Here is a 10499-nt window from a genome sequence, read left to right on the forward strand (position 1 = left end):
GCAGATTGAGATTGAGCCAAGATCTGAATCTGCGCATGCACCACCTATAGCAGACATTTTCCCTCCAGCAGGAAATCAATGGGCAGAGTGGGGACTGTGATCCTGCCTCACCACCAAGATTTTCTTGAATCCTGGGGTCAGCAGCCTCCCACCACTGGAAGAACCCCTCCTCCCAGCCCGGAGCATTGCCCCACTCCTGCCTCCACTGACTTACTGTGACCCTGCCTCCTGTGACCCCGCTCCACCGCTGCCACCCCCAGTAAGCTACATTTGGACTATAAGACGCACCCCCATTTTACTCCCAAACTTTTTGTGAAAAAAGTGCATCTTATAGTCCAAAAAATACAGTAAAACATGATGAGTCCCCAGATATATGTCCTTGTATCTGCAGACAGAGGAGCAGATGTCACATACGATGGCCGCCTCCATTGTGCCCTTTCTCATCTCAATTTTTTTTTATATCTTTGCTTCTTTATAGGCTGAAGAAAGATCTCAAACTGAAGATTTGGCTTTCTTTAAAGAACTGGCCGGAAAAGTCCTGTCTATACTGGAACCCTCATTGGAACGCCCGGTAAGGATCAATATTAATATACGTATCTGAGGAGACTTTCTGAGAAAAGTTCTCATGATGGCGCGTGATTTGTGGAGTTATAATTGCTGCATCTGTAAATCTTCCACATATTAATTGTCTATATTATATCTATCAGGAAACACCAAGAGGCGATGCCAAATGTGGGGAGAATGTGACCCCAGAAACCCCTGACCCTAATAGGAGTCAGCCGGAGCCGAGCAGCGATCTGATGACAGGTGAGCCGATCACTACAGGGAATATCCGGAGATTACACAGAGCAGGGAATAATGGCAGATTCACTCTCTGCTCCATGTGATGGGAACCTGCCAGCACATGTTACATGTAGGAGTGGTGGTAGGGCGGTAGAGGACAATAGGACAACAGGAAACCTTTTTGTGCAGAAATTCAATGTGCCAGTCAGGAGAAATGTAAGGTAGAAGCCATATGCAAATCAGGATGGAAGTGCACTGGGGGCGTGGAAGAAGAGATCAGAGTGCAGTGACACGCCCCCAGTGCACATCCAGGCTAATTTCCATATGACTCCTATGCTTCTGCTCTCTTCCCATCACTCACATGTGCAGCGAGGGTGGGGGGCTCATCATTCATGTGATGATTGGGGGTCCTGCACCATTTACATTACATTTATCTATGGATGCGCCGTACGTTCTCATATGTAGAATCCCCATATAACGAGGATTAATCCCATTTACAGACGTCTCGTCATTTCTCTCTTATATTGCAGGATTATGTATGTATGATTGATGTATGATGTATGAGTATTATGTATATATATAGGATTAATATTGACTAATGAATTTTATTTCTTCATCACTTTATCACTATTTTAGAACCATCAGCGCTGGCGAATCCCGACAGTGGAATCTGTGAGATCCCGGAGATCCAAGAATCCGCCGGTGTAAGTATTATAGAGATATAGGGGTGTCTGTGTATATCACCAGATCATGGGGTGTGAGTGACCCGTCCAGTATTATCCCCCATATAACCATGGGATGGCGCTAAGTGTAGAGAAAACTATAGTGTTAGATAATAGCATTTATACTAAAGGGAATCAGCCATCAGGTGTTTGCTATCCCGTTTGAGAGCAGGATGATGTAGAGGCAGAGAACCTGATTCTAACGATGTATCGATTACTTTACTGGGTGCAGCTGGTGAGATAAAATCACTATTTTTTCTGATGCAGATCTGTCAGTGCTCTAAATACTGAGCCTTGTATAATATTGCCCACACCAGTGACCATCATCTTTCTGTGTACACTGTGCATAGGCAGAAAGCTGCTCATAAGTGGTGGTGGCAGGGTTACACAGACCAATAGGACTACATAGCCAGACAGTCTTCTAGTGATATCTACCGCTGGTAAAACACTAATTTTATTGAAACGACAGCACATGGTCTAGTAAGTAACACATCACTGGAATCAGGGTCTCTGCTCCTACATCATGCTGCTTTCAGGGTACATAGAAAAAACTTGGTGACAGATTCCTTGTAAGTTCTTCTTTGTGTGATCTCTCTCATTACCCAGCACTGTACAATGATGTATGATGACTGGTGTATGGAGGACCCCCTTATATTAGATCCATGAGGAGCGTCCGGCTTGTATCGTCCCCTACATCGGATCAGTGGAAATCAGCGGAGACATAATATAGGAGGAGAAGTTTCTGCATATGTAATCTTAATATCATTTCTTATTCTGTTATAGAGCGTTATCAGATCATTGATCCCGGCGAGAAAACTGCGTATGAGCGACTTTGAAACTTCCAAACTGATCAGCAGCGGACAATATGGGTGAGATTTCTATTAACATAATCCACAATTCTCGGGATTTCCTATGACAATGCTTCTGCCTCTGTGCGCTGAAGTGTTATCATAGGGAAAAGATAGGATCTGTGACAAATCAGTTAAGGAAAGGGATAAATAATATAAATACATTACAGTCATCGCTCCTAGACCTCATCTGTTCTTATGCTGCCGCCTCCACCACATCCTCCCGATCCAGTGCTCTGTCCTCTTCTTTTTGGGACTCCATTATGGAGTGGATAATAGTGATCGGTCACACATGGTCACGTGATGGGTGACCCGATACTGACGCCAATGACATCTGCACCCCCCACCATGACTATGTGAGTCCGATCACTGGCCTCAGCAGCAGAAGGGACCCCTGGAGCACTTTCAGTTCAGACCAATTTTTATTTGGACTGAATCGTATCTACTGGTCGGTTATAGCGAATCTGCCCAAGATGAATTTCGGTAGATTCTCTCATCTATAATGTGACCTGGGTGAGGGTCTGGCAGACGGGGCATTGTGCAGACCTCCCATCATCTATGTAGGGCTATTTCATGGATTTCTAGATGTGGATTTCTAGTGATGGCCGGACTGCTGGTATCAAACATTAGTACAGAAGATCATGTAATGACTTGTATATACAGACTGTTAATAAGGGTTCATTATAAACCATGAATTCTCTTTCTCTCCAGGTCCGTCCACTTAGTTCGTCATAAAGACTCTCAACAGATCTTTGCGATGAAGAAAATGGCAAAGCGGAACCTGGATAATCCACAGAGCGTGGAATGGGCCTATCTGGAGAGAGACGTCCAAACATTCGCAGATTGTCCCTTTGTGGTCTCCATGCTCTGCTCCTTCCCAACTAGATCTCACCTGTGTATGGTCATGGAGTATGTAGGAGGTAGGACACGTACATTGTATTATATTCACCCCATGTCTGCTGACATCTTATCACCACTCATATCATTAGGATTTACATCCCCACAGAGCATTTATTATAGGTCATCTATTACCATGGTGCCCACAAAGTCTTTGATCTGTGTGATCTCCCTGTATGTTTCCATTCACTTCTCATCATACGTCATGGTGATCTGCTGTACAAACCCCTCACCGGTCATATTTCCTTTCTTCTATAGGTGGAGACTGTGGGACCCTTCTAACCACCAGGGGTCATTTATCTGTCCCCTTGGCCCGCTTGTACTTTGCAGAGGCAGTTCTTGGTGTGGAATACCTGCATAGTTACGGTGTGGTGCACAGAGACCTGAAGCCGGATAAGTAAGTGCCCCCGTGATAAAATAAACTTGGATAGTTACCATTTATTATCTCACAGTCTGTGAGGCTAAAACCATCTTCTCTTTCACAGCCTTATGATAACACCTGCTGGACACATTAAGGTCACCGATTTTGGTCTTTCAAAAGTTGGTCTAATGATACCAAAAACCAACAACTTCAAGGAATCAGCAGAAGACATCGCCAGAGAGTACCAGGACCGTGAGGTTGGCATTACCTACAGGAACTTAGCTTGTTATTTAGAAATCTCATCATACTATTGCCTTTGTTCTACATTCTTCATTTCTAGAGAACTTTTCCACTGATATTTTATCTTCTGTCATTCTGTTTCTTAACTTGTCATAATATCGTTTCATCGGTTTTTGACCTCTATATTCTGTTGGTTTGCAGTTCTGTGGCACCCCGTGTTACATAGCCCCAGAGGTCATCCTGAAAGAAGGCTATGGAAGACCTATTGACTGGTGGGCAATGGGGATCATCCTACATGAATTTCTGCTGGGAAGTATACCATTTGATGGTGATACTGTAAATGAGGTTTTTAAAACGGTTCTCTTTGGTAAGTAGAATACTGCGATCATTGCGTTGATTGGTTACATTGGTTTAGTTATTTATTTTGCTTTTTCTTACAGTGCAATAATGAGGTTTATTTTCTGTATTTTTCTATGTAACAGGAGACATAGTTTGGGAATGTGACCGCGCTCCTCCCTTGGATGCTCAGAACCTCATCACTGAGCTGCTCAGAAAAAATCCTGTGCATAGACTCGGAACAGGTAACAGATATAATAGTATTAATATTCCCTTATTGCACCAAGGACATATCGTTCATGTCTATGAGGATTAGCACTTTTCTATCTGCTCGTCCATTTCTTGATCTCCATACTAAGACTTTCAGTCATTTTCCATCATGTCGGCTCAGTTATATCATTAGTTCAGATTACTATATACTGCTCAGATACGAGGAGCAGTCGCTGACAATATCCGCATCACTTTTGTTTTTCATTTTCCAGGAGGAGCATTTCAGATCAAGGATCATCCATTCCTTAATGACTTAGATTTTGACAATCTACTAAGTCAGAAGCCTGAGTATGTCCCTCAGCTTTCATCAGACATGGACACCAGCTGCTTTATCAGTAAGTAGAATGAGACGGCATATAGACTACGTGTCTGTTTGTCTCATTTTCCTTAATATGTGACAATTGGTTCTCAATAATGTTAGTGATAACTGGCGACTGTGTTAGGCCTGTCCCACACGTCCAGATAATTCCGGTACCGGAAAAATCGGTACCGGAAATATCCGTGTCCGTGTGTCCATGTGCTCACGTGGCACATCAGTGTGGCACACTTTCGGCAGCCGTGTGCCGCCCGTGTGCCAACTGGGTACCACACGGTCCATGCAGGAGACAGCGCTACAAGTAAGCGCTGTCCCCTGCTTTGGGTGCTGAAGCCCCATTCATTTCTTCTCTCCAGCAGCGTTCGCTGGAGCGAAGGAATGAAAAATCTTTTTTTTTTGCGGTGTAAATAAAGTTCCCTGTAACCGACCCCCTCCCACCCCCTGTGCGCCCACCCGCTGGAAAGAAAATACTCACCTAGCTCCATCAATGCTTCCTCTCAGCGTCGCAGCTCTTCCTGTATGAGCGGTCATGTGTTGCCGCTTATTACAGTCATGAATATGCGGCTCCACCTCCCATAGGGAGGTTACAGGGAACTTTATTTACACCGCAAAAAAAAAAAGATTTTTCGTTCCTTCGCTCCAACGAACGCTGCTGGAGAGAAGAAATGAATGGGGCTTCAGCACCACAAGCTGAGGGGACAGTGCTTACTGTAGCGCTGTCTCCTGCACAGCACACGGACTGCACACGGACAGCATCCGTGTGCGGTACGTGTTTTACACGGACCCATTGACTTTAATGGGTCCGTGTGATCCGTGCACTCCCACGAACACTGACATGTCTCCGTGTTTTTCAAACGGACACACGGTCCGTGAAAACACGCTGACATGTGCAGAGACACATTGATTTTAATGTGTCTACGTGTGTCAGTGTCTCCAGTACGTGAGGAAACTGTCACTTCACGTACCGGAGCCACTGACATGTGAAACCGGCCTTATTCGGACAACCTCTAAAAACACTTTATTACCTATATCTTGTAGATCATTCAGATATAAACAAACATCTAGTCTCAGAGGATGAGGAGGGAACAAGTGAGAATAATGATAGCCTTGACTTCCAAAACTATACATCATCTTCTGAAAAGCTTTGTAAAGTAAGTATGTGATCAATAAGTCCAAAATATGTTAAAAAACAAACCTCTAAAAGTACAAAAAATTAATTTTATATTTTATTGTTGTCCGGATTTAGCTCTGTACCACCACTACGAGTATGGTGAACGTTGAGGATCCCAAGACCCCTCCAGAGTGTACCGCAGCATCCAACACTGACATCTCAGAAATGTGAGTAGATTATTTGGTCATTACTGGGAGCTCCAGGCTGACACATGTGCACAACACCAAATATAGGACAGAAATACCATAATATCACATGCAGCTACCCCCCCGTCCCCCCCCCCATGGTTAGCAGTCATTGTGCTTTGGCTTTAGAAACTGCTGGTGAAAACAGCCCATGATTGTGGCCGGTCATGAATGTTTCGTGCTCTCCCCACACTGTAGGAGAGATGTAGTATTACATGCCAAACATAATAATAATAATAATAATTTTTATTTATATAGCGCCAACGTTGGTAGTTGTTTTCCGCTCCACTCTATAAAAGTAAGTTTTGAGTAGACGATCTTCCCCACTATGACAGTCATATGTCCTATTAGGCCTTATAGTCGGTGTTTTTATAGTGAGACAACCCCTGTTATACTGTTTCCTTGTGATTTACACATGTTTCTTCTTCCAAACAGGCAGAAAGAATCTGTCCCTGTATCTGATACAGGCGACGCTATTACCATCTTACCATCCTCGTCTTCACTATCAGGTATGTCCATGTCTACAGCATCAACAATGTGAATGTTGACTTCAAGGCTCAAATATTTCCACAGTTTTTGACTTATTGGTCTCCTATGTTATCCCTGTTATTTCATGGATCCAAATTATTTTGATCATGGACCCATACCCATGTGTGTTCGCACACTCAGTTGAAACTATGGGGCCCCTGTACATCCTATTCGGAAGCCCGCTGAGGACCTGGACCCAACAGAGAATCATCCGGTGTACTGTGCTCCAGTCCGACCCCGACTAGAGATTAGCAAACCCAACCTTAAAAGTTCAGGATTCTCCTGGACGTCAGTTGCAATGTTTGGAGGTCTGGGGCAATTCTGTAGAGAGAGAGATCATTTTCCAGCTGAAAATCTCGGGTCACTATTGCTTTCAATGGGGTTTGGGCTCTAGTTCAAGTTCTGGTACAGTTCTGGTCCCCGAACCCAACTTTGGAATAAAGTTCAGGTCGGGTACCAGAAAACGAACTTCCACAGCTGTGCTCATCCCCAATCAGGACTACATGGGACAGGACTAGAACTATTCTACTCTATACAAGAAAGATAGAGAACAGATCCTATAAGAATATATTGTTTCTAATTTTTTTTTTTAACTTTCTGATCAGAATCTCAAGCTCAAGACGACAGAAAATCTGTAATAAATCTGAGTTTAGAGCAACAAAACTCAGAAAATGCGAAAAAGGGGAAAAAGAGACGAGGTAAGTGTGAGAATCAGCTCCATGTTGTGTGATGTCAATGAGATTCATTCGTGTGGAGCAGATGTCATCTGTCGGTGATGGGATTGTCACATGTATGATGGCTGACAATGATCCCTGACCTCTGTGTGATAATATTCCTGTGACCGCACAGTAGTATCATGCCATATGGAGGCCCATCACTTAATAATAATTTTATTTATATAGCGGCAACATATTCCGCAGCACTTTACATTATAACTTACAATATTTTTGCTTCTCTTCTCATAGGTTCCATCTTCCGCCGGATCTTATCATCCTGCCGACGCGGATTATCCAGGGCTGCTCGAGTATTTGCTTGTTGTCATTGTTGCCCTAGAACCATCTAAAAGACAGGAGACCTAAGCATCCAGCGCCCTGAAGTCCAGCAGATCCACCATCACTGCTGGACCTGTGTAGAAGGACCTTCACCAGCTTCCTGTGGCCTTCTGACTCTTACATCACTGCCCGGTCATGTTTCGGTAACGCCTCTGTCACCAGGCTCCGCGGTATTCATACTGTTCGCCTGACTTGGCCTTTACTCAACATCTGGCATCTGACCACGGCTGTCTTCCTAACATTGATTTAATCTATCGATAATATTCATGGTTTTGTTTATCCCATCCTTCAATTCCATTATTAATTTAAATAAAAGTAAAATCAGTTATTGTTGCTCGGATTCCTCTTCATTTTGAACTCACAAATAATTATTTGAGACATTATTACTAGAAGGAGCTCAGGATGGAGGTTATGTTACCAAAATGGGGACATTATACCAGTCAGGGATGATAATGGGGACATTATACCAGTCAGGGATGATACATGGGGGCTCATTCAGTCAGGGGTGAAACAAGAAATGAGGGAGGAGGGTCCTCACGCTATATCACCACTCAGTGTTGGTGTTAGTGGGGGTTTGGTTATTCATCATCTCTGGGCTTCTAACTTTCAGCCTTCGTCAGTGTGGGGGAGGGGCGCCGTCTCACTAACTACAGCATTGCTCACAACTGAGCTGTAAGCGTGGGGAAAAGGCCACAAACAAAACTAACACTTATTGGCAGTGCTATTGCCAATCAGTATCACCCTTAGCAACAGCAGCACCGTCCTCCCTGGTTGTCCCAGGCAGGGCCAGTTTTAGACAAAGTGGGGCTCTGGGCAAAAGTTTAACTTGGGCCCTAAATGCTCACTTTTTGCCCCATGACACAGAACAACTATCTACGTCAAGTAGAAAGAAGAGGAGTAATAGACAACCTACACCAGTAAAAAGAAGAACTACCCCTATAACGATACTCTATTAATGCATAAAAAAAAACTGATATTACCAAAAAAAAAAAAAAAACATCCCAAAAAAGGGGAATATCAGCCCGGGAATCTGGGCAGTGGCCCATAAGGGGTTAAAACCGGATAAATGGTTGTCAGCTGTAAGGATGAAAATTGTGTTTAACATTGTATTATCCCTTTATGTGTATATTTTGCATATTTTCTCATGGGTGACAGTCGAATTTCGCCTAAAAATTTTTGTTTGTTTGTGTATGTGTTTTTTGGTAAAATCATGGCAAAGGCAAAGCCAAATTTATCGCTAGATGTCAGGAAGCTTATTAGGGTATGTGCACACGTCAGGATTTTTAGCGTTTTTTTTGCGGAATTTTGCTATAAAAATGCTATAAATCCGGTAAAAAAATGCTAACATTATGCATCCTATCTTTTAGAATGCATTCCGCATTTTTTGTGCATATGTTAGCGTTTTTTTCCGCAAAAAAAACCCATTCCGCAAAATAAACGGACATGCTCATTCTTTTTGCGGATTTTTTGCGGATTTCCTATCAAAAAGGACATTCCGGAAAAAAAAAAATCCGCAAAAATTCCGCAAAAAATCCGCGCAAAAAACGCGCAATTTCCGCGAGAAATCTGCGCGAAAAAAAAAACGCGGATTTCTGGCAGAAATGTCAGGATTTTGTCAGGAAAAAATCCTGACGTGTGCACATACCCTAATTCTGAAAGTGAAGTCAGGCATAAGTCAAAAACAAGTAGCTATTGAATTCAGTGGCTCTTAGAGTCAAGTGTCACATATAATAAACAGGTGATGGCAAGGCTGAGAAACCTAGGAGTTGACAACCATTAAAAACTTCCTCCAAAGTTGATCACATTATTAACCCCTTAACGACCGCAGAAAAGCCTTTTAACGGCACTACTTAAGGGTATAGTGCCCCCCCCAGAGTCGGATTTTCTCTGGGGTCTTGGTTGCCGAGGGTAGCCGACACCCCAGAGAACATGATTTAGGTTGGCTTTTACCGACTCCCGGGTTGCGATCGCTCGTAATTAACCGTTTACTGGCGACCGCAAACCCCCCCCCCAAAAATGTGATTTGCCATTTAATTTCACTGTCCTTCGATGTGATCGCACATCAGAGGACAGAGAAATGGGGTCCCTGATCGCCCCCAATACTTACCCATGTCTCCCGATGCTCCTCGTGTTTCCCCATGGGCGCTGCCATCTTCTTCCGGCAATAAATGGTGGGCGCATGTGCAGTGTGCCTGCCAGCCGACACCCGGCGGTTCTTTGGGTGCTGGCTGCCGGGGGTAGCCGAGACCCCAAAGAACATGATTGGGGTCTGTTTTTACTGACCCCTGTTTTGCGATCGCCGGCATTAACAGTTAACTGGAAAACGGAAAAAAAGTGCGATGTGTCATTCTCTGTCCTCTGATGTGATGATCGCACATCAGAGGACAGGGAAATAGGGGGATCGGGGACCATGTCATACTTACCGGTGTTCCTGGGTCCTCCTGCTTCTGCTTGCCCTGCTGGCCGCCGGCTTCTTCCTCCGGTAAGAAAATGGCAGGTGCATGCGCAGTGAGCCCGCCGAGATCTGCCGGCTGGATTCCTCCACTTGTTTCATTTTGGTCACTGTGATAGATCCTATCACAGTGATCAAAATAAAAAAAATATTAGATAACCCCCTGTATCACCCCCTTAATTAGGAAAAAATAATAAAATAAAAAAGTATGTATTTCCATATTCCAATTAGGGTTACAGTTGGGCTAAACTGAGTTGGGCTAAAGTTAGGGTTAGGGGCTAGGGTTGGGGCTAAAGTTAGGGTTAGGGCTGGGGCTAAAGTTAGGGTTAGCGGCTAAA

The 10499-nt window shown here is 43.9% G+C and overlaps 1 protein-coding gene and 1 long non-coding RNA gene across 2 annotated transcripts; both read left to right on the plus strand.

Moving 5' to 3' along the window:
* The first annotated feature begins 461 nt into the window (after window positions 1-461).
* LOC138658368 (uncharacterized) lies at window positions 462-1462 on the plus strand. The gene is made up of 3 exons (XR_011317471.1): window positions 462-571; window positions 708-807; window positions 1420-1462. It is a non-coding gene; the product is annotated as an uncharacterized lncRNA (long non-coding RNA).
* Window positions 1463-1710: 248 nt separating this feature from the next.
* LOC138657071 (microtubule-associated serine/threonine-protein kinase 1-like) lies at window positions 1711-8042 on the plus strand. Its single transcript, XM_069744587.1, has 12 exons — window positions 1711-1740; window positions 2289-2374; window positions 3065-3273; window positions 3509-3647; window positions 3736-3868; window positions 4053-4218; window positions 4670-4792; window positions 5812-5924; window positions 6020-6111; window positions 6565-6638; window positions 7263-7355; window positions 7623-8042. The coding sequence occupies exons 1-12, from the start codon at window positions 1711-1713 to the stop codon at window positions 7718-7720; spliced, it is 1356 nt and encodes a 451-aa protein (XP_069600688.1). The 3' UTR covers window positions 7721-8042.
* The last annotated feature ends 2457 nt before the right edge of the window (window positions 8043-10499 follow it).

The sequence above is a fragment of the Ranitomeya imitator genome, chromosome 1, assembly GCF_032444005.1.
Source record: "Ranitomeya imitator isolate aRanImi1 chromosome 1, aRanImi1.pri, whole genome shotgun sequence".
Lineage (NCBI taxonomy): Eukaryota > Metazoa > Chordata > Amphibia > Anura > Dendrobatidae > Ranitomeya > Ranitomeya imitator.

Bases quoted from the DNA above. Each gene is read 5' to 3' on its own strand.
- LOC138657071 (XM_069744587.1), top strand. From the start codon at position 1,711: ATGTATCGATTACTTTACTGGGTGCAGCTG. The intron at 2,375-3,064 runs GTGAGATTTCTA...CTTTCTCTCCAG, and splicing joins ATCAGCAGCGGACAATATGG to GTCCGTCCACTTAGTTCGTC. The intron at 7,356-7,622 runs GTAAGTGTGAGA...CTCTTCTCATAG, and splicing joins AAAGGGGAAAAAGAGACGAG to GTTCCATCTTCCGCCGGATC.